At 51.0% G+C, this 24,093-nt stretch overlaps 1 protein-coding gene and 1 long non-coding RNA gene across 7 annotated transcripts in view; one reads left to right on the forward strand and one right to left on the reverse strand.

The window, feature by feature from the left end:
* Positions 1-24,093, reverse strand: part of DOCK3 (dedicator of cytokinesis 3) — a 268,621-nt gene that overhangs the window by 69,389 nt on the left and 175,139 nt on the right. For all 6 annotated transcript variants that reach the window (XM_036030272.1, XM_036030271.1, XM_036030269.1 and 3 more), the window contains exons 14-21: positions 20,261-20,386; positions 9,781-9,905; positions 8,143-8,305; positions 7,541-7,647; positions 6,867-7,038; positions 6,378-6,475; positions 3,689-3,772; positions 2,552-2,652 (exon numbers count right to left, since the gene is read on the reverse strand). In XM_036030272.1, the coding sequence (XP_035886165.1) occupies positions 2,552-2,652; positions 3,689-3,772; positions 6,378-6,475; positions 6,867-7,038; positions 7,541-7,647; positions 8,143-8,305; positions 9,781-9,905; positions 20,261-20,386 (976 nt within the window). The remainder of the gene's footprint in view (positions 1-2,551; positions 2,653-3,688; positions 3,773-6,377; positions 6,476-6,866; positions 7,039-7,540; positions 7,648-8,142; positions 8,306-9,780; positions 9,906-20,260; positions 20,387-24,093) is intronic.
* On the forward strand, positions 25-15,077 carry LOC118501538. Its single transcript, XR_004904159.1, has 4 exons — positions 25-36; positions 1,262-1,268; positions 7,045-7,050; positions 14,764-15,077. It is a non-coding gene; the product is annotated as an uncharacterized LOC118501538 (long non-coding RNA).

Below are 24,093 nucleotides of genomic sequence, written 5' to 3' on the forward strand. Positions count from 1 at the left end.
AACATACAACAAAGACTAGTAAGTAGCAGGCTCCGTGTGGAGTCCTGTGGGCACCTCCTTGCTCCACCCTCATCTCATCTGTTTTATTCCTCAGCCACCAAGTGCCCTGGATGAATGAGGTTACAGGGTCAGAAGGCCTGCACGTTCACAGGGCAGTAGAGCTCAGAGGTCAAGAGTACAGCAAGGCCCTGGTCGGACAGCAGGTTCACATCTAGTCTATCAGCTTCTAGCTCTGTATCCTTGGGCAAGTTTTCTCTCTTTTTTTTAAGGAAGTTGCCTTTTGTTTTTTTATAACCTGACCTGAGGATGTGTTTGATTTGTAGAGAGAAAGGAAACGGCGGAGGTGGGGTGGGAGAAACATCCATGTGAGAGAGAAACACTGATCAGTTAGTTGCCTCCTGCATGCGCCCTGATCGGGGACGGAACCCGCAAACCCAGGTGTGTGCCTGGACCGGAGACGGAACCTGCAACCTTTCAGTGTACAGGGATGGTGCTCCAACCACCTGAGCCACCTGGCCACAGCTCTTGTGCAAGTTTTTCATTCCTCTGTGCCTCATTCTCTTCATTTAAAATATAAAGGAAACAACAGTACATCTCAAAGTTATTGGGAATATGAATGAGATGACGACACAGGTACAACACAGAGTACAGTGCCTGCTCCACAGTGATATCAAAGTGTCAGAGTTCCAGTGACCCCACAGCTTCGCCACCCTTGGGTCTTATTTATATTTTCAAAAATTGTGCTAATTAATCAAAGAAAATGGTGACTTTTTAAAAATTACATTAATGATTTTAAATAACCTGGAGTGTTCCCCATGTTTATTATTTATATATCTCTTTGTCAACTTTTTTTGGACACTTATTTGTGTGTGTTCTATTTAGCTATTCACATGTTTGCCATGGAAAAGGCAAGAGTTATTTTCTGCAGTTTTGACAACTATATAAGAAACTATGGTTAAAAATGTTAGCTCAAAGCCTACAGCAGCATTTTTTGCAGATATTAAAAAAAAGTTCATATGAAATCTCAAGGGACCCCAAATAGTCAAAACAATCTTGGGAAAAAAAAAAGAACTAATTACAAAAACTGACACCTTCTGATTTTAAAACTTACTTCAAAGTTACAGTGATTAAAACAATGTGGTACTGGCGTGAGGACGGGCATACATAAACCCTTCCATATATGATCAAATGATTTTCAACAACGGGCCAAGACCATTCAGTGGGGGAGAGAACAGTCTTTTGAACAGATTACATAAGAAAGACTGGATGTCTACATGCAGAACAATGAAGTCAAATTCATGTTATACAATACATAAAAATTAACTTAAAATGGATCACAGATCTAAATGTAAGAGCTAAAACTATAAAACACCTAGACAAAAACACAGAGGTAAAGCTTAATCACATTGGATTTAGCAATGATTTCTTGGTTGTAATATCAAAAGCACATGAAACAAAATAAAAAATAGATAAACTGGACTACATCAAAGTTGAAAACTCCTGTGCATCAATGAACACCATCAACAGAGTGAAGGCAACGAGAGAAAATACCTGCAGATCACACACCTAACAGGGGTTAATATCCAGAATAAATTGAGAACTCCAACCGCCCAACAACAAAAACCAAACAACCTGATTCAATAATGGGTAAAGGACTTGAATAGATTTGTCTCTAAAGAAGAAATACTAATAGTCACTAAGCACATGAAGAGATGGTCGACATCATTGATCATTAGGAAAATGCAAATCAAAACCACAATGAGATACCACCTCACAACCATTAGAAGGGCCACTAAAAAAAATCCCAAATGCAAATAAAAAGGAAAAGAAAACCAAACAACAGAAAATAACAAGTGTTCCTGAGGACATGGAGAGGTTGGAACCCTTGCACACTGTTGGTAGGAATGGAAAATGCTACAGACTGTGGAAAACAGTACAGTGGTTCCCCAAAAAGTTAAACCCAGAATTATCACATGATCTGGGTGTGCATCCAAAAGAGTTGGAAGCAGGGTCTCAAAGAGATATCTGTATATCCGTGCTCATAGCAGCATTATTCACAATAGCTAAAGGATGGAAGCAACCGAAATATTCATCAACAGATGAATGAATAAATGAAATGTGGTATGTGCTCATACATACGATGAACATTATTAAGCCTTTAAAAGGAAGGACATTCTGGTACATGCTACAACATGAACGAACATTGAGGACATTGTGCTAAGTGAAAAAAGCCAGACACAAAAAGACAAGTACTGTATGGTTCACCTTCCATGAGGTGCCTAGACTAGACAATTCAGAGACATAAAATACACCGGAGGCTGCTCAGGATCTGGGTAAGGGAGGGGTGGGCACAGAGTTTCAGTTTGTAAGCGGAAAAGAGTTCTGGAAACGGATGGTGGTGGTGGTCGTACAACAGTGTGAATGTGTTTAATGCCACTGAGCTGTACACGTAGAAATGGTAAATTTTATGTTATATGTATTTTACCACAGTTAAACGAAGCTGAAACAAACAAACAAACAAGCTGGTGAGCTGGTGCCAGACGGGACTTACTTGTACGCCAGGGCTCCAGCAAAGTGCTTCTGGATGTACGTGTCCATCACAGGCCGGAAGTGGAAATACTTGATGTCTCTGAGCAGGTTGATGATGAACACCTGAGAGAGATGGAGGGTATCAGCGCTCACCAGGGCCTCAGACCCATCCCCAGCGCGAAACAGAACTCTGGCTTCTTCAATGAACGACAAACTGTCCGTGTTTTCTCTGGTGCTGCCCGTGGGCAGTGAATGTAAGATTTCCATTCTGTGCCTCAACTGCTGTTCTGCCTGCTCTACTCCTACCACTCCTGCACCCCCAACCCAAAGTTGGGGCTCATCTGTCTGTGCCACCGTTACTCTGCAACTCTTCATAATAAAGCTGGTTGTACAATACGAACCAAGGGAAGGCAAAACAATACCTGTGTAGGTGTCATAAATACTACTGCATCTCAACAAAGTTTGAAAAAAGAGGGAAAAAATTATTGCTCTTGGAGCCAAATTAGCCTACAAGAGGCCGCACCCTGCAGAAACGGGGCTGGCTAGCCAGGGAAGTGAGGAAGGAGGAAAGCCAGAGGAACGACCCGTGCAAGTGCCACTCCTGCCTCTGCTCCTCACCGGTCAGGCACACCTGGGGTACCTGGTTCTGCTCGAACACACAGCACTCCGGTAGGGCTGGATGTGTTAAGCAAAATGCACTCAATGGTCCAGTCCCTGTCTACTCCCCTAAGCAACCTCCCGAGACCCTGGTTCCCGAACAACCCCACAGAGCGAGAGAGTGTGCTGCTCAGACCAGCGGGAGTCTCTGCTTCCCCTGGTGGTTGTATCCAATTTTGTCAGTGAAAACATGGACCACCCGGTTTCCCATGTTAGTCTCTGGGCCCTTTACTGGCGTACGTCACTATTTCAGGAGCTGGCCAACTCTGCACTAGGGACGAGACTGAGTGTCAGAACTACAAAGCAGAGGCCCAAACCGGACCGCCATGAATTCTTCATATTTGATTTTGCGGGGATCGGCCTTGTAGGTTGGTTGGTCTTCTTGGGTGGTATTCCTCAGTCCCTTCTTTATTGGAAGCATCGGAACCCAGCTGAATAAATTGTTTCCCTCGTTTAAAAATACGTGACGGGGAAAAAGCGAGCCAGGAAGGAAGGGACTTACCAGAGACTGAAACACCAACAGGCCGTATTTTTCTGTATTATCGTCCAAAATCACGAAGAGTGTATCTAAGATGTCCTGCAGAAACTGCAAGAGCATAAACATCAGAGGGCTCAGCTCCCAGGACCTGGTGCACACGGTCAAATTTCCACACACTGATGAACTTATTTCCCAGTAAACAAAGTCAAAGATCTAAGTAAGGTCTCAGAGCACCACTTAAAAATAATACAGCACCTACCTTCACCCAGCCAAGGGCTAACTAGACGGACCTGGGGGGTTTGCTTATGGCCCAAAGGAACACAGAGAGGCTCTTTCCGTGTTGTGAACGTGCTAAACTTCGGAGGAGAGAGCCTAGCAAAGCCAGAACATCCATACAGGACAGCAATTTTAAAACCAAGACAATCTAAGTGATTCTGATGCCACATTTATTTTGAGAAAAGAGCTCACTTCCCTGGGACCTCAAAAAGCTCAGCAGTCCCCTGCTGTCTACAGTGGCCTAACTCTACGGAGGACACCTGGATGAGGATGTGGCCAGCTAGGCCTTACCTAGAGAAACTGTTTTAATCTAGAAATCAGTGCCCCGGGGCGGGGAGGGGGAATGCAGCTGATAAGGGCTGTCACGAGAGTCAACAATCTGGCAACACTGTTTTTTGTTGTTGTTCCTTTTTTGGAGCATGTGCCTTTTTCTTTCAAAGATTCAAAAACCAACGGAGAGAATACATACTTTTGTATGCCAGGGATATTAGTAGTCCTTTTTCTTTATAAAGATTTTATTTATTCATTTTTAGACAGAGGGGAAGGGAGGGAGAAAGAAAGGGAGAGAAACATCACTGTGTGGTTGCCTCTTGTGCACCACCTATTGGGGAACCTGGCCTAACCCAGGCATGTTCCCTGACTAGGAATCGAACCGGTGTCCCTATGGTTTACAGGCCAGTGCTCAATTCACTGAGCCACACCAGCCAGGGCGGGATGCTAGTAGTGTTTAAAAACCAGATCTAACATTCTGTTGGTCAAAGCACAATTTAACGATACCATGACTACACTTTATTGAAACACCATGTGAGGTGGGGGGCAGGGACAGAGACATGGATGGGCAGGACCGGCTGCGGGCTGACGACTGTTGGTGCCAGGTGATGGGTACATGTAGGGCTCTCTATGCTATTCTGCTTAGTGTGGTGCAGGTTTGAAATTTTCCAATAAAAACAAAAACATATGCCCTGGCTGGTGTGGCTCAGTGGACTGAGTGCTGGTCTGCAAACCCAAGGGTCGTTGGTTCGACTCCCAGTCAGGGAAGCTGCCTGGGCTGTGGGCCAGGTCCCCAGTTGGGGGAGTGTGAGAGGTGACCAATCGGTGTATCTCTCGCACATGTTTCTCTCCCTCTCTTCCCCTCTCTCTAAAAATAAATAAATAAAATCTTTAAAAAATAATAAAAACATCTTTTACAATACTAACATTATTCTCTTCACATTCTCTTCTGGCTGCCTTGAGACAAATTACTGATGCTAAAACTGGACCTGCTGGTAGAATGTTCTCGTGAGAAACAGACGGCACATTTAAAAAAATCACAGACTTTTCTAATACCTTGTCTGTTTACTAGACATTTTTAATATGTTCAGTAGGAAAACATACCCTAAATATGAATTTATCTTAAGTTTAAAACACTAGTATTAACTTAAGATCTTTCTGAAATTTATGATATTCTGATCAACTAATTCAAACAAGGTTCACACATAACTTCATGAAAGTACACAGAAGCACACAGGCGTTAAAGCTGTCCCCAGCTGGGAAATGCCATGCTGTGTATGAATGGAGTCGCTGGGGCTGTGAAAGTCAAGCACAGACAGCCCAGTGCTAAGTGGTTTGATATGCGCAACGACAGAGCCGAGAACGCTCAGGAGGGACAGGCGGCCTTCTGGAGACTCCGTCTCTACCCTACGTCCTGTTGCTCTTGCTGATCACGAAGAGCACCTCCATCTCCCGCAGCGCAGTTCAGTCCACTGTGCGGGATCTACCGGCGGGGCCTTCACCAGCAGGAAGTACCTGGCGGTTTCCTGAGCTAAAACCAGATGAGCCTCCACTCTACCGAGTGCGAAGGAGCCCCACAGAAGACAGCTGGGGGCCGGCAGCATCGCTGTCTGCCTGTCTAGGTGGGAAATGTCACAAAGGCCGGTGGCGGAAACCGCGGAGGCCAGGAGTAAGGAGGTCCCCCCAGTGTGGACTCTGAGGGCCTGGGCCAGGTCAGCAGCTGCAGGTCAGTGGGGCGGATTCAGAGCTCTACCAGGTGATCAACAGGGCGGAGCCAGAAAGACCTCAGGCTGGGTGGGTGGCGAGAGGGTTACAAAGTAAGGAAACGGAGACGGACTTTAGGAAGGAAAGGAAAGGAAAGGAGACCTAGAGGAATGCACAGACACAAGGACCGCTTCCGAGGGGATGCTGCACCACTGCCCTTCCATGATCACTCTGCTTTCTCAGAAGAGAACCAAGTAAAAACGTAGGGTTTAAATACAGTTTCTAATAGGTAAACTTGATGTGACAACTACTTTAAAAGAAGAAACTGACTTTAAGAAAAGTGTAATCCTACTCATCTAGTTACATGTGTCGAGAAATGGTCTTGGAGGCGCACTGGCAGAACCCAGGGGGCAGGGGGCCCCCTGCCCAGACGCCCGCCCAGGAGACACAGGGGACGCCGTACCTTGACGATCTCCTCTCCGCTGACGTGCCGCAGCCGCCCCAGGATGTCCATGATCCTGTCCGGGAAGGCCTTCCATTTCAGCAGAGCGAGGAGGTCCACTGGAAAGCAAGCCCAAAAGACGGTGAACCCTGGCTGTGCCCAGGACAAGCCAAGCCCAGGCCCTCCCAGCCATGGGCAGGTGGGCTCCAGGGGAAGAGAGCCGGCTGCACTGCCACAGCCTCTTCGGTGCCGAGAGCAAAGCCAGGAACACGTCTGTGCCCTCCGCATGTGCCCTCCACATGTGCCCTCTGCATGTGCCCTTGGGATGTGCCCTCCGGAGCTGCTAAGACTATGGGAAACCTCAGGGGCTGCTACTGCCAAGTGATTCCCTCAGCTCCGAATGCCAAGGGTTCCCTCACTGTGGCACGGCAGCAGTAACTTCCGTCTCCCCTAGCGTACATCGGCCACCGAGGACAGGGAGGGCACCAGCCTGCAGGTGCCGTCACCTACCGTTCTGGGTGAGTTTGGTGGAGGAGAGCTGCGTGGAGATGAAGAAAGACTCTTTGGTGCTGCGCTGAAAGATGAGGCTGGAGGGGATATTGGGGCAGCCGTTGTAGTCCTCCTTGCAGCAGGGCAGGCCCAGATACAGAGCGTGGTTGTTAAACGTGCTGTTCTCGTCGCACTGTAGGCAGAAGTGGAGCACACAGTATCTCCTGAACCACGCCACGTGTAAACATCAAACCCTAGGAGATTTCGGGCCGATGTCTGTGCTCCGTCCAGAAACTCCCCCAAATGGCTGACGGTCCTTTGGAGAACATGTCAGGGCACGTGGCCTCCCCCTGGTGCGCCCGCAGCCTTGGGTGGCAGCTATCTGTGACAGCCGAGAGACCGTGATCTCAAATAGCAAGTCTCCAGATACACTAGCCCAGGCCTCAAGGGCACAGAGGGGTGGTGACAGACTTCCATTACCAGTGGAGGGGGGCAGGGGACGGGAAACAAGGGGCCCGTGGGTGTTGCTTGTGGGAGGAGGGCTGCTGTACGCAGAAGACAAAGGCCTGCCCACAGCCGTCCGGCTGCCACCCGCCAGAATGCAGCCCTGGGCCCGGCGGGCCGCCTGACCGAGGGCCACGTGTGCGAGCTGCCTCAGGGGGTGAGGGCCGAGGGACAGGGAGCCAGCCCCACACCTTGTACACATAGAGCTCGTGGATGTCATCGGAGAGCGTGGTGCCGTCGTCCCGCATCAGGGGTGAGAACGCAAAGCCGAAGAGCTTCTTCTCCCCTTTGTCCTTTGCTGTAACCAGAGCCAAGTGTTAGTCGTTCTGGCCCCCCGGTCTGCTTCTTAAGTTTAGAGATTCCCCTGCGCTCACCACCTGCGCTCTTTGCTTCTTTGTCCGTTCCCGTCATTAATTATCAGTCCGACTGCAGGGACAATGAGACAAGTACCGGACTGCGTCCCCACTCACATCCCAGAGCACACAGGCTACCTAGACCCAGACGGAAACGAAAGTGCTGGTCTTGGCAAACCAGAGGCTTTCTGAGGCCCAGAGGGGAAAGACGCCGGCACTTGCCCAGTGTCCAGGCCAGACACCAAGAAGAACCAGCGCCCAAACCCTTGGTTTTAAATCGCCGTCCAAAGAACAGCCTCTGGTGCCATCCCTGCTCTGAGATGGCCATTTCTCCCTAGCTCCTCAGCTTCTCGCCCCGACAGTAAGAACCCTCTCAATTCCAGCCCAGCGAGGAGGTATATCCATAGCCTCAACGGACTGCGGAGAGAAGCCTCGCTCACTGGAGCAGTGTCTGAACTCGAAGCGCAGGTGGGAGCCCCGGAACCGGTCGATGGGGATGGGCAGTTTGATGATCTCTCCCCAGCGGGGGCTGTTGCTGTGGTAGAGCACGAACGAGTGGTAGGAGCTCCTGTTGGGCTCTCCCGAGCCCAGGCTGATGCAGTCCTGGAAGAGAGGAGCAAAACGAGGTGTCACCTTCCTGGAAGGAGCCCCCGGACTTCTCTGTCACTAGGACACTTTCTCCTTTGTGGGGGGTCTCATTTCCCCAGTAAGGGAAATCTGTAAGATGAGAAACTCCGTTTGGCTTCAATTCAACACTTTTGGAAACAACTGTGTCTGTGGTAAAGGATTCAGCAGTCACAGTGCTCCCCGTTTTCCTGGGGACGGCGGCGACTGCACAACAGCGCACCGTGAACTGGAAGGCAGCTGGGTCATGCATCTGAGCTGCTGAGGCGTGTCCGACATGCTCACCGCGAGAGGAAACGGGGACTCCCTGGGAGAAGTCAGCCGTACACGGCACAGTGCCAGGGGAGAAAAATAAGGAAATTCCAAAGCAGAGAGCGCTCGCTTCCTAACGCTCCTCAGCCCAGTGTCGCACGGGCATTTTAGGCTGCCGTCGGCTGACTGTCCAAGGCAGACCAGGTGTACCTGGCCCCCAGTTCCCAGATGCCGCTGTGAAGATGCAGCCCCCGGGACGGCCGGCACCCGGTGCCGGGAGAACCGGAGGCTGCACCGCGTGCACTCAGCAGCTGCTCCCGGGCTGCGCGGGGGCAGTGCAAACACCTGACCAGGATGCTGACCCCGGGGTGACACCCACGCAGACCAGGGCCACGCCCAGGCCTCGAGGTGGGTTTTAAAGGGGGCAAATCATTCTCCGACCACCATTTCAACATTCTCCTCTGTTTTTTCCTGGCATTGGGAGATGGTTTGGGCTAATTTTACCTTCTTCTCTTGTACAATGTGAATGATCACTCTTGTCCTGCCTACCTCGAAAGGCTGCCGTCAACATATGTAAGTGAGGTCTAGAGAAGACCGATTTGCCATCTGCCAAGCGCTCTGCAAATGCTGCCCTGTGGGTCGCCAGGGACTTCACCGTGACTGACTGAGGGAAAAATGACACACTGACAGCAATGCAACAGCACCCCTGGCCTTCACTTCCAACGCCCCTGTAGTAGTGCACTGGCTGGAAGCCATCTTTCAGGGCTTGAGCCCGCAGCTCCTTGTCACACAACCTGGTCCCAGCAAGTGAGGACCTCAGTCTCCCCCTGGACCAAAGAGCGTGTGTAGCTTTCCCACATTAGCTCAAGGAACAAAAAGAGCAGACACCAAAGGAGGCAGCTCGGTGCTGGGCAGAACGGCAGAAGTAACAGGTGGGACGGAACTAGCGGTAACAGGTCTGAACTGGAGCAGGAAGGCGTCGGGTCAGACCCAAGAAGAATTTCTACAAAGCTGCTGGTGCTGGACGCCACCGTCAAAGCCCGCCTAGGGCTTCCTGGACACAGGCAGGGGCAGGGAAGGGTGCACCCGCAGTGATCCGGGCTCAGTCCTGCCTGAGGGGGTGCATCTCTGGACCAAGTCCCCAGAAGTAGCAGGAGTACTTCAGGGTTAGCCTGCGCTCCAAACGGGCTCGAAAGCCTTACCTTCAAGATTTCTCCATCTGCGTAAAGCACGTACATGGTCACTTCGATATTTTTTTGTACACTCTTTCCCCCTCTCTCGAAATCCCCCTTCTCCAGGGTTAGGTACAGGTCATTGCGGATGTCGCCTGCGGGGAAAGAAATGCCGTGTCTCCATGACGACAGAAGCCACACCGCCCCATCAGCAGGGAGGACCAGGCTAGCAACTGGAGCCTCCAGGGTTCGGGGGTGCACAGGGCATTCCAAGCTCGGTTAATAACGATGGACTTCCTACCAGTGTCAGTGGGCAGTGCTCAGCTTGCGGCCACGTGCTCCCTGAGTCTGGGCTCCGAGGGATCCCCCACAGCTTGTGCTCGGTGGGAGAGGGCAGGGACCCCTCAGGCTCTCTCTCCAGGGGAGGAACTACAGCCTCCCGCAGAGGGACGATCTGAGAACCAACCTTAATCGGGTCTGGTCCACGTCTCAACTAAGCCTTCCTTTCCCTCAAAGAAAGAAGTTTCCTTTTCCTTTTATAGGTTTTCTTTTTGCAGTCCTCAACCCTTCTGAGTCTGACCGAAGGTTACACTACTTCCTTCTGGAGGCCTAGCTCCAAACCCCGCTCCCTGCTGGAGTGCCCGGCGGAGGCCACTGGACTACGTGTGACATCTTCTTTGTGACAAGTGCTCTGGGGGCAGGGGACACTCCTCCAGAAGCACGCGTGCTGAAGCGCCGAGAGGACAGCCCGGGGAGCTCTCACTGCTGCCCTGTGCTCTGGCTCCAGCCCACGCAGCCCACGCTGCCCGGCCCGCTGCTTGAGGCCGGCAGGAGGAGCTCACGCTGCCCGTCCGCAGTGACCTACGTCACACCACCTGCCTTTCAGCGGGGAATGGGACTGTCTGTTCGTGGACGAGAGGAGCTTACTCAGGCTGCTCTAAGCTTCCAGATCTGCAACTCGAGGAGTCTTAGTCACACTGTACGGAAGGGCTTTTGACTTAAAAAAAAAACATAATAAAGACTGTGGGGGGAAGGGTGGAATCTTCCAATGGAGAAAATAGCAAACAAACAAACAAACAAAAACCAAAAACAGGTAAGGCCAAAGTGAAGACGTATTATTAGCGGCCTGAAGAAATCCACTGAGAGATGACGAACAATTAACTTGTACTGCAAACCAGGTCAGAAGCCAGACACTCACTCTTTCTACTTCACTTCTTAGAAACACTGGCACATCTAGATATGCTCATTGCCTGGAATCACAGTGACATAAACAGGCTTTGTTTGGGTTAGCAAATGAGCTTCCTGGTCCGGTCAGGTGCACCATGACGGCCGATGGCCTCTTTTCTAACTGTAGGATGTCTGAGGCCCTCTTACGCACGATGCAGTGACAGGCTGGGACTGGCACGTATGTGGGGCTTTTGAGGTCTTCACGACCAGACTTTCTGTTCTTCAGGTTACCTCCCTACCCTGGGAGTGCAGTCGTGGTTACCTGGTCGCATAATGGAGCTCTCAAAATACTGTGGCTCAGGTGAGGGAGGGCAACCCGTAAGAGGGAATTAATTGTTCTCTGACAGCCAAGAACCTTCTCTGTGTGAAAGCCACCTTGCTCCCAAACAGCCCTGAGGCCCCCATGCAGAGCAGAGGGAAACGTGCTCTGAAAACCACACACGAATTCGGCTGTGGAGCGGGCGGGCGGCCTTGAGGACGACCGTGCCGGCTGTCCGCACGGACTCACCTCTTGGGCTGAGCGGAGCCTCCGCTGCGGGGGTGGCGGACCCATTTCACGGGGGGCCACATCAGCCCCGAGGTGGTCTTCCAAGGGCCGACATAAGTTTTAGGACTGTATACATGTCACTTAAATGTTAAGGAGCTGAAATTACACTCGGCCCTTTGAAGGGAACTGCAAGGCTGATGCGGCGCCCCGTGAAAATGAGTCTGACATCCCTGCTCTACTTTACATGTTGATGAATCTGGAACTTCAATCTGTCTCCGCTGGACATCCTAGCTCGGGCCCTTCTAGCACATCGCTGAAAGAGCACTCGGGTGTGCAGCCGGGTGACGAAGGCAAGCAGGGGGAGAGGCAACCTCTAATGCATTAGCTTGTTACTATCAGGAAAGAAGCTCAGTACAATCAGTCCTGAAAGTAAAATTCAAAATTAGCTCGGAACTCACTTTGACTTGGAATGGTGAACACAGTACAATATACAGATCATGTATTATACAACTGTACACCTGAAACCTATATAATTTTATTAACCAACGTCATCCCAGTAAATTCAATAAAAAAGAAAAAATAACTGGGAGCTTCACTATGGGTTATTGCTATTATTATGGGATAAATCAAAGTTGGTTACACCTTTAATTTTTAAAAACTGAAACACATTTCTGGGCCTTCTTCTGATAAAATCCTTTTACTTACACATTAGCTTTACTATGGAATTTAATAATAATTCAATTTCTAGGCGAATTTGGCAAAAAAAGCGAGGAGTCTAGAGAATCTTAATATCTAGCCTAGAGAACAGGTGCTTTGTTTGAATACTGCCCAGGCTGAAACCAGCACTCTCTGGAAGCTACTCTCCAGGTAACCCCCTAGAGGTTTTGAAAGGCAGATACTGCCTATCAGCAACAGTATTCTAGACTGTACAAAATTTTTTAAATTTCTGTGGCTCTACACAGAAGTTAACCATGTTGCAGTAAACGAATCCTTCAAATGAAACATTTCAAGCTTCCGAGCCCTATGTGATACAGAATACTAACCCAAAACTGGGCATCGCCTTGAGGACTGATAATGACAGACTCTGGTCTGGGTTGGTTTTATGGAGTGGGCTTGCAGTTTCCGGGCAGCTCCTCCAGGGCATCTTAACCTAAAATGCCGATTTCAAATGGAAGGACTGAGCTCTATATTCCTCCAGTTTTCATTCTTTAAACATTTTCTATTTAAACAGAATGCCTTTGGTGATCATCTAGCTTAGATGAACCAAGGGTGGGGGGGAATGCTGGTCATGAACCAAGGGTGGGGGGGAATGCTGGTGGGAGGGTGGGTGCAGGGCGGAGGGGAATAAAGGGGAGAAAAAAGTGGGCAGCTGTAACAGCACAGTCAATAAACTATATTGGAAAAAAGAAAAAACTTGTCAATGAAGGTAACTACCCCTCTGAGTCAGGCTGAAGTGGTCTGCTTTCCTCAGGCCGCTGGCTGCTGTTCCGCCGGGAGAGCAGACCCGTCTAGACCAGGGCTGCTCTCGGTCAGAACAGGCACTGGGCTGCCTTACGGGCCGCACCTTTGCAAGTTACAGCCTCAGTTCTGAGAATGGCACTTTGTGAGTGTTAAGGTTGCTGGGCCTTCTTGTCAAAAGCTCCCTGGGGGATCTTTCACATTAAGCTCTCCACTAATTCTCTGGGAACTTAGAGAAAACCTAAGGACAAGCAAACGTGGAAAGCCCCAGGGGTCTGACACCCCAGGACTGCCTGACAGATAGCCTCCCGGGGTTCCCACTCCTCCGCTGTCACTCGTGCGAGCAGCGCGTGCACGCAGCCTGCCAGTGGGGTCGTGCTTCTGGGTGAAGGCACTGTCTGCAGGGGGCCCCTCTAACCTTTAGCACCGACACGCGGGAGAGGGGTGAAGGCAGGCAGGAAAGAGAGGGCCTGCACAGTGGCTTTTGAGGTGCGGCTGTATTTAGATCACGTAGGGAGCTTGTTAAAATACTCCTAGCAGCCACCCCATGAGAATTCAGTGGGGCTGGGGTACATATATTTAAAAAAAAAGTCATCAGGTGTTTCTAATGCTCTCCAGGGTCTAACACCAGGGGACCAGAACATGGGGGGGGGGGCTGATGGGAAGATGCTGATGAGGTTTGCCTGTGGGTAGGGGGCTGGGTAGCTATTATGCAGCACAGAGGAACCTGGGCTATCAACGGGAGGCTCTCCTGCAGGAAGTGGGAGGAGGTACTGTGGAGGGCAGTCCTGCCTCCCTTTGTTAGGTGTCTTCTGCTTCCTACGGTTGGCAGAGCATCCGACACCACCAGCAACGCCTTACACCTCTGTGTGCTCAGTGCTCAGTTAACACGCATGAGAGTTTCTTGAGTGGAGAGATGAACGAATGGGGCTGTTTCGTGAGAGCGCCTCGGAATGCACAGTCTTTGTCCTTTCGGTTTCACACAGCAGCCGGTGTCAGCTGGGGGCATATACAACTGTGTGTCCGGGAGACAGGGAGCTGAGAGCAGGCAGCAGCTGGCACGTTTCTTTCTCTAAGAGGCCAGACAGTAGATACTTCAGGGTTTGTGGGTCTCACAGGTCTCTGCCCCATGTTCTTTGTTTCCAAAGCCTCTTTAAAACATGGGGGGAAAACACACTCTTAACTGGCAGGTAGCACAAAAACAGGCTGCTGGCCAGTGGGCTATAGCTGCCTTAACGTGTTTGCGTGTCAACAGCGTTGCTACACTGCAACTGCACACAGAAACACCCAGCCCTGGCTGACGGGCTCGGTTGGCTGGGGCGTCACCCCGCAGGCAGAAGGGTCGCCAGTTTGACTCCCAGTCAGGGCACATGCCTGGGCTGCAAGTATGGTCCCTGGTCCAAGTGCGTATGGGAGGCACCCGATCGGGGTTTCTCTCTCACGCTGATGTTTGTCTCCCCCTCTCTCCCTCCTCTCCCCTCTCCTCAAGGTCAATAAGCATGTCATGGAGTGAGAATAAAAAAAAACCCCCAGATTCCTGTGAGTCTACACAAACAGCTACTGGGAAGGGGCAAGGTAATGAACCTGAGGCCATCTTACTGCACCAGGGATTGGCCTGAAACGTCCCGGGGTCCCTATGGAGTGAGGGGTCTTGGATGAAACCGTGTTTTTCAGCCACCAAAAATCCTAGGGGCTGAGGAACACTCTGACAGAGCTGCATCCGACAGGGAGAGAAAACTGCCAGCCTCAGTGGTCCGGCCTGACCCCCCCAAGACCGGCATCTTTGCGTGGCTCTGGAGGAACAGAGCTCGTGGGGTGGGTGCAGGCCCCTCCGAGAGCAGTCTCCGAGCAGCTCAGGCCCCAGGGCATCTGGCAGTAGCAGGCTCTTTGCAGACACTCCGGACTACGTGGAGTTTTAGAGCCACGCGGACCTAGCCTAGGCAGAACTCCATCCCAGGAAAAACGGTCCAGGACGGCCTACCCACGCGTGGCCACTCAGTTGTGTACACGTTGTTTATTATATCCATGTTCCTCCTGTATAAAGTATACCACATGTTAGGGGGCTTTGGGTTGAAGGCTGTTTTAACACTGTGTTACATTTATGCCTTGTCTACTTCTGCACAGGACTGTGGGTGGGTGGGGGGCTTCTGTGATAGTGCTTCCTTTCCCTCAAGACCGTGCATTTACTATGAAACTAGAACTCTGTCCCGGCAGTCACAGCAGCCTAGCTGTGACAGTGCCAATTCCATCTCTCGGCAGAATGGGAGTGAAGTCTCCAGACAGCATTCTCTATAGAAACATAGAGATGTTCACAACCATTCAGTTTGGACAGTTTCAGGCATATGATCTAGGTTTTATTTTGTGAAAGTTCTTATTTGAGGAAGAGACAAAGAAAAAGGGAAGACGACTCTTGGGAGGACTTCTTCACAGTGTCCAGGAGAGACGGGTCCTTTACTTTTCTAACCATGTCTTCAGTGTCACACGTCTACTGGTTTCCACTGTTACAAACCAGCGACACCCCCTACTCTAACAGGGTGACAGGGATACGCACAGTGACCTCACTGTGTATGTACGGTTATTCTTTCCACGGGCCGACGATGTGATGATCTTTCACCCTGCTGTGGGGCCAGATGTGACTAATTCCAAACCACCCCTTAGCTACCTTGTCAAAGCCTCAGCCGGCGCTGACAGCGAAAGCCCTATGAGTCACACATGGTAAATACTTTCATGGCTCCCCTCGAGGAGAACTTTCTTCCAAAGCCACGTCTCTGCGTGTCTGCCCTTTGTACGTGGGGAGTCCAGCAGAGCTGAAAAGAGCAGCTTTCTGCCTTTCCGATTCTTTGTAGCTCAGAATAAGCCTTCTCATGTTCTTGGCAACGGGAGTAGCTGGTCTGTCTCATAACCACCTTTCCCTGTAGTGCTGGCTGGGTGGCTCAGTTGGTTGGAGCGAAGTCCCATGCACCAGAAAAGTTGCAGGTTTGATTCCTAGGCAGGGCACATGCCTAGGTTGCGGGTTCGCTCCCCAGTCAGAGCACATACAGGAAGCAACCGTTGATGTTTCTCTCTCCCTCTCCCCCTTTTTCTCTTTCTACAATCAATAATACATCCTCAAGTGAGGATTTTTTTAAAAAAGCTATCCCTGTAGCTGCACACCTAGGGCTGGTTACGGTTTTCTAAACACTCCAACATGTCCTTTACTTCCTCAGGTCTTAGTAATGACCTGAAGTAGCAGTCTTCTAGGCAAGGCTGGTAGCTTCTCTTCTTACGTTGTGTCAGTTACCCCAAAAGGTGAGGCTGATGAAGGATTAATAATGCACATGACACCCCACCCCAGTATTGCAACATTCCATGAAACCAATGGAGATGGAAACACAGCAGGCAAAGAGCGAACGGGACACACAAAAGCAGAAACTTACACCCAACTATCTTCATCTCTGCACCAGAAAGAAAGGAGCGAGAATGAGGGGACAGCACAGAGAGAAATAAGAACAATTAAGACAAACAGGAAAAGAGAATAAAACATCACTTGCAGGTCGGCAATGAAGCATGCACTTTTCACCAGGGGCCAAAGCAAAGGAGAGAGCGTACTTCTGAGCATAAGGGCAAGACTCAGAGGGCCCCCTAGAGGGACAGCATGCTTCCGTCGCTGCCTTCTAGTGGTCAAGTTCAGGGCAACCCAGAGACGAGTAGTACTTGTGCCAGGTCTGATTCAGAGAAGGGCAAGGAATTTCTGAAGCAAAGTACCTGCCAGGGCATGGTTCTCACATTGGGGCCCAAACGGGCAGCATCACCATTACCTGAGAGCTTGTGAGGAATGCACATTTTCGGGTCCCACCCCACCCCGACTGTATCAGAGACTCTTGACATGGGCCTACTAATCTGTGTTTTTCCAAGCTCCACAGGAGATTATGATGCATACTGAAGTTAGAGAACTATGCTTTAGGAAAAACTTAGTCAACAGTTAGAACATACTAAATCAAAGGGCAGATTTCTTCTGGCAAGACAGAAAACCCTTTAACTAATGAAAAACAAGGTCCACACCACTCACAGTAAATGACAACCTTAAAAATTCAAGGCTTCAGAAACAAGCTAGCATGGTATGACCCCCCCAGAGCCATGACAGAACCCTGCACTGCTGGTGCCCCCGGAGGACGCGCCTTCCGGGAGCGCGAAGGGCCAGGGAGCGCTGTCGGGCGTGCGGGCGCTTCCCCGCTGCCTCAGACGTGGTCTGGAGAAGGTGCAGCCTTTTCCTGAGCAGGAGATTTTACACTGTCCGTTCCGTTTACAGCCCTTTGGCCGACAGCGCTTTTAAAGGTTTTTTGGGGGGGCTAATTCTGACCAGTGAATCACTGGGAACCGTGTTAACATCTACTTGTTCACCTGAACACCTGTCCTGCTCCCACCTGTCCTGCCCGTGTCCTTGAAACAATCTAGGAAAGGAGCAAAGGTATGCTACAGAGTTATTAGCTTTTGTACTGAACTAACACAAATTTGGAAGGAAGGAGCAAGTACCACAGAAATGTGACAAACCAACGAAAGGCAGTAAGTTTCAAACTTTGGCTTAAATCCCCGTACCTATTTGTTCTATAACTAGAAGTCAGGGCCTCAGCTATGGCACACAGTAGGACATCGCCTGTTCACAGTGGTCACGTGACGTGCACATGCACACCCATGGAAAGCAATGGGGGGCCACTTCAGAGGTCTCCTCTGAAACGGGGCGTCGGCACTGGCGTGGCTGGAGCCACTCACAGCACTCGCAGCACCGCAGCTCAGAGCCGCGAGCTCTCCAGACGAGCGTCTGCCAAGTGCTGGGCAGTTTTAAAATAAGAATCACAGTTTATGAGTAATTCTCCTTTTTACATTTACTCTACCTTCTCAGACTTAAGCGTTGAAATGCCGACAGCTACTGACACAATTTATTTCCTTGCTCACTGCCCACAGATCTGTGTGTCAAGAAGCAGCCGCAACCTCTTGTAGCTTCGTCACACCAGCACCGTGAGGGCCGGGACCGCTGCCGCCCGGGAACGACATTCCCACAGGCAGAAGGGGGACCGGCTGCAGGCGGACAGGTCGCCAGAGCTTGGAAGTCTCACAAAAGGCCTTCTTACCATGTTTTCCCAAGACGGGCTGGCTGCAGTGCTGAAGCACTGCCCGCTTCCCTGCTGCCGCGGCAGGACCTGCAGGCCGGCCCTGTCCCCTTGCCCAAGGATGGAACACCCGCTCGGATGACGTCTTGGGGTGCAGCAAGGGGTGGGCAGTTGTTGGCTCACAACCCTGGGAGCGGTCATTTGTGCAAAAAGCTCTCCCCTCAAGGCAGGAGGGTAGAGGTGGAGACAGATTATGCACAAAGGGTAGCTTTCAGCCCGTGAACCATCCTTATTTTCAGCCGCAGCACTCAGCACCCAAAGGCACACAGCACAGTGGCATTCTCACAGCCGGGACCTCCCAGGGTTGCCAGTGTCTTGGCCTCATGGGGCAAAGCACGTGATGATTCCTTAGCTGCCCAGGGGAGGGACAGCCCCTTTTACCTCGGCTGGCCTCACCAGGGCGCGATACACCTGACTCCCACGGTGATGCCCATCACACCCAGAAGTCCTTTATAACCCTGTGTGCCTACAACGCAGAGATGCAAAGTGCTCCACAAAAAGATCTCTTTCCATGGATGAAGTTTGGACAAGGTCACTTCTGAAATCAAAGTCTGCTTAAAAAATATTTTTGGCTGAAGCTTGTTCCTTTCTAGTCTCTGCTCACTTGGTTTTAATTTTATGACTGTGTGAAGGCTGATAGGAAAGAAATGTCTAAATCTTAGACAAACAAGTCCTTAAAAGAAAGGACCGACTTTAAGGACATCTCTTAGAATATATGACTCCACCGCCTGAGCCTTGGTATCTAACTACAATAGATCACCAGCTAAACGTTTAACCACCTACTCTTCTTCCATGACACGCTGCCAAGAAGCCAGGGCCTATGCCCGGGCTCTTCTCTTCCCAGTAACCAGGCCAGAGGCAGCTGGGAAATGGTGTCAGGACGGAGGGAGAAACGTCCTGTGGAGGTTATCACGTCTACGGCACGGCAGGCAGACAGGGACCTTTCGAAAGCTGAGGTCTCTCTAGCACTTAAAAATAAACATGGGATTGGCGGAGCGGCCCGGGTTTCCCACCCAAAAGACCCTCCTCTAGCGCACGAGCTGTTCGCAGCAGCTGCTCTGCTTGCAGTGTCTGTGGAGAGGTATCGAGGCAACAGGAAACAAGTCTGGGCCTGGTGTGGGAGGGGGAGGCAGCTGCGATCCAGCACATGGGCCTTCTCTCTGCTCCCCTTCGGTGTGTGCTGGCAAACACCCACAACAAGCGAATTTAGAGCACCACGGAGAACTCCAAATAGGTGAAATTTACAGCGGTCACCATCAGTGCAGCCTAGTCTGGCTGGGCCCTTCTACACAAAAGCAAACACGCTTTTAGCAGATCATTAAAACACAGTGGAAAGGGTAGATTCGTAGCTCCTAGAATCTGTCCAGGTAACCAGCTCTTTGTCTGTTCTGACTTCCCGCCCCTCGTTCGCATCTCCTCTGCTTACCAGACCACCTGCCACCCATCTGGGACGCCCCTCTACCTTCCCTCACTCCCTACAGCCCCCTTGGCTCTGACGGCCTGTGTTGGCCCTCTTCTCCAGCAACACCTGCATAAACCTGGAAACACAAACCTGGGACTGACTGACCTGCCCGTCTCCCACTGGAGGGTCAACGTATCCCCGCTTTCTGCCCTGGCTCTCCAGCCAGCATTAGACAAGGTGGGCGAGACCACTCCTGAGAGGCTGGCTAGGCCCGACAATCACAATGCCTAACTGACACCCTCGGTCTGATTCAGTTCTCTGGCATGTTAGAGTGCACCTGCCATTCCCACGTGAAGTGGGCTGCGTCCACACTACAGGTGCTTATTCCTCCCTGCCCAGAGGGAGTTCCTGTGAGCCCATTCTCTTCTACGGCCTGTGCTGGAGGAAGAGTGTGAAAGGCACCCTCACAGAGTTCCGTGGTGCTCGCCACCACCCAGCCTCCACGGAGACAACAAAGCCCGGCCGCTGGATTGTCACGCTGCACTGGTGAGTGTAACCGGGGGGGGGGGGGGGGGGGGGGGGGGGGGGGGGCTTCTGGAGAAAGACAAGTGCCAACAAGAGCCAAAGGGGCCACGGCTGTGGACTGTGGTCAGCAGCCTGACTTGGGATACAGAGGCTCGTGCTGGCTGCAGGGCTCCTCCCCAGCAGCTCCCAGCAGCTCCTGGGACGAGCACTGGAATCCGCCCTCCTCACCCTCCCCCCACCCCAGCCCCAGGAAGTTCTACCCACCTGGCATGATGACATCAGGAAATCCCAATTTTCTTGTAATCGCCAATCCCCTACTAAATATCATGGGGTTTTCTCTCCTTATCTGTTCCATGTCTCCACGAAGAAGCTGGAGAGAAATGATGAGGCCTGCAAGAACAAAAGCATTTCCTTCCTCAGCCCCACACTTCCACCCTGTGCTGTAGCGCTAGACACGACAGACAGAGTCCCACTGCTTCCAAAGGAAACAAAGGAAACAAAAATGCAAAGTTCAGCACTTTTCTTGAAAAAAATATTCATGTGGAGAATACATACTATTCTCAAGAAACATTCTAGAAAGCTAAAGAAATTTAAGTCAAGATGACCTCAGTGACCCAGAGAACTAGTCTGTAAATACAGAGTGAGGTCTGGGAGACTCAGCTGCCTTTCTCTCTGTTGCCCAGCACTCAACCCAGGGCCTGGCCGGGCCCTGCTGAATACTGAATGGGAGGGATGAGCTACATAAGCTGCTCATACAGAGACCTAGCAAAGTCTACAGGAAAAATGGCAGCCCAGAAGCAAGTGTGACAAAAGAAAACCTTGAGTCATCAGGGCGTCCCACCAACTAGAAATAAATGAGCTAAGAGGTACTGTATTTCATGCTATAAGTATGCCGAAGTGTAGGAAGCAATGTGATCGGTCAACCTAGCAACAGCTTACAAAGTGAGCAGCCAGCAGACACCATGTTCTTGCTGCAGAAAACCACTGCACTGGGAGGAAGGAGGGATGTCTGGGGACACTGAGTGAGCCTGGTCTCAGACCCTGTGAGCTTCAGGCTCTCCAGATGATCCTAGGTAAGCTGGCTTCTGGCTCGTTATTTGTACCCTAGCAGTACTGCACAGAGTAATCTCCTGAAAACTGCCCCCTTCCCTGCCCCCAAGGGACCCCACTGCAGCCACTGGCTAGAAGGCTGTGAGGTCACGTCTAGATGGAGTGAGGAAGTGCTTCCAAGACTGTGTGAATGAAATTAGCTGTCAACAAGATAAATGTAGGTGCTGGTCTGTAGGTCGGCAGGAAGTAACCTCATGGGTGGAGAAACTTGGGAGGCGAGCAACAAATGAACACCTAGAACTGGGAGAAGATGTTATGATGATTACGACAGTCAGAAGAGTGATGGCCAGAAGGAGACGGTAACGAGCAAAGCTGTAGAGTAAGAATGGGAAGAGGGAGAGGGATAGGAAGTGAAAGAGTCACAGACACTAGAAGTGTGTTCTCTCACAGCTGGGCCAGGGGAGGAAATAATGTCCTACTAAAGCCCAGCCTGAACCTCAAGATGATCTCATTGCTTCAGCTGAGCTCGTGCTCCCCAAGAAACCTTGGAACTACATATATGATGTGCCAGGTGCATTAACACCAGGATCTATTAACACAGTGTCCTGCAACGCAGACATATGCTATTCGGTTGGCATTCTGGTCAGACAATCAGTGTTTGGGGCTTCGACCGCCCAAAAGTGCTTGTTCACGGCCTAATCACTTGGTAGACTCCATTACAGTTAGTTTACGAACCTGAAGGCGGGGGGCCAGAATCCAGCGGTGGTGCTTTCTGCAGAGGAGAGACGCCCCACAAGCCCAGCTCATGTGCCTACACTGTCTCTACAGAGCTATCAAATGCCTTTCTCTGGGGGAGCGGGAACCCACAGACCTAAAGACAGCCCAACGGAGGCAGACAGCTGAGGAAGGGACAGCTTCCAGAATGTGAGGTGGTGGCTGGAGGCCGAGGAAAAAGAAATCCATGGGTGCACTCTTACCATTCTGCACTGGCAAAGTTTCACTCACGTGCCCATGACTGCCTTTCATCCCATTTTCTGAGCAGCCACACCGGCCGAGGCAAGCCAAGTGCAGCCTGTGCGGTGCAGGCTGAAGGTGCTGGGAGAGGCCTCAGCTTCTGAGCTACCCCAGGGGGTCCTGGGCAGCTGTTCTCTACCTCGAAATGTAACGAATGAGAGAAGAGGCTTCGGTGCCTACACGAGAGCAGGTGGAAACGCACACAAGGAACGAAAGGAGCCACCAGTGGAGGCTATAAAAGCCCTACCCCAGCTCGTGAGCCCTACGATGCAGGAGTCCTGGAACTTCTGGATCTCATTTCTGGTTCTGAAACCCGGACGATGAAGGCACACACCAAAGAACGCTGAGGCCCGGTTTCAGGATGAAGGCGCCTCTGTAACTCAGGCAAGTGGTGAGCTCACCTGCCCGGTGTGCAGCCAGTCCCTTGGCAACGCCTGGTGCTCTGCCTACCAGTCGGCCAGCTCTCAAGCCAAAGAACTTGAAAGTAACCAGGTCTACACAATTTCTCTTTTAACATGACCCCTGACACGAGAAAACTGTTTTATCACTGAACTTCATCTCAGGTTAAAGACTGTCCCACAAAAACAATGGGACAAGCTGACAACACTGACAAATGGACAACATTCCTGTGGGGAACACTGGAGGGTCCACAACTTGGCCCTGTTCCTCTCCACCTCCACCTTTCACAGAAGAGCTCGGTGAGGGTTAATGATGCAAATTCATCTTAGACCAGGATGTGTGCACAAAGCCAGTTAGTAGTCACTTAAAAACACAAAGAAAACCCGTGTGTCAACTGTGTTACCTGTCCTACTTGTTTTTAGCAGCGTTTGTGATACTGGAACTGCTGAAAGCCAGGTCTGTGGCTGCACATCTCAGAGGCCAACAATGGAAACCAGCAACCACGTACACGAAAGCTGCACCTCACAGAGTCCCTGCTGAGTGATGCTTCACTCTCAGCACGCAAACCGATGTCACAGTTCCTTCTGCATTTTCTTAGGGTTTGACCGGAAGGGAACGCACTAATGACTTCTGCAGCAAAACTGCCAAGGTAGTAAACTGTCCAGGATTTTTAACAAAGATGGGTGACACTGTACAGCAAAGACAATTTTTTATAAAGAAGGGTCTCTAACTGAGGAGACTAATAAAGACCTGAACTATTCCTTGAGCAGCTACGGAATTCTCCGACACAAGGACCCCAGAGTCTGGCAGTGGGAGACCGGTGCTCAGAAGCTTGGTAACAGAGCAGAAAGGCCCGTGGCTTGGAGTCTAGAAACCCAAGGTCCTTGTTCGGCCAGTAAGTACTTCCACTGAGCGTCAGTTTCCTCATTTATTCAACGGGAGAGGCGAAACAGGAAGTTCCCAAGATCTCAACCACCTTCCAAGTCAAGCCAAGGAATGATCAGACACACAATTCGAAAAGCAGCAACTTAGTTTCCCTCCGGGCTTTCCACAAGTGTAGGAGGAACTCCGCCCACAGTGGCCGCCCCAGCCGAGGCGCTCGGAAGCCCGCGGTGCCCCCAGCACAGAACGAGTGCCGCCCTCACGCCGTGGAAACACCCAGGGTCTGGGAGCACCGGGCGAACCCACGGACACGAACGCTGGCACAGCCTCTGCTTACTCGGGGGAGCCAGACTGAAGTCAGGCTCTGAACCTGGTGAGCTAACAGAAAAACTGCCCTTTCAGCTGTTCCTTCTGATGTATCACTGCCGCCATCTCATTTTCAAAAATGTTCTCCCCATTTTAATCACATCATGTCTCAAGAACTTAAGAGTCAAGGGCAACTCTTATAAATCAAATAAGCAAATAAAGCAAAGAACATTATCAATAGTGACGTGAATGAGAGTTTTCCAAATTGCTAGTAACTTTTCTGCACTTTAAAAACATGACTTTATTTGCGTCTTGCTTTATCCTTGTTTCAGGTGAGCAGCATGGGCCCCCTTCCCTGGGTAAGCACACCGTGCACAGAGCTCCTTCACATCCAGGCACGCCCGTAAGATGAAACAGTCACGTAAAAGGAGTCAGAGGCCCTCGTG

This window comes from Phyllostomus discolor, chromosome 7 (assembly GCF_004126475.2).
Source record: "Phyllostomus discolor isolate MPI-MPIP mPhyDis1 chromosome 7, mPhyDis1.pri.v3, whole genome shotgun sequence".
Classification (NCBI taxonomy): Eukaryota; Metazoa; Chordata; class Mammalia; order Chiroptera; family Phyllostomidae; genus Phyllostomus; species Phyllostomus discolor.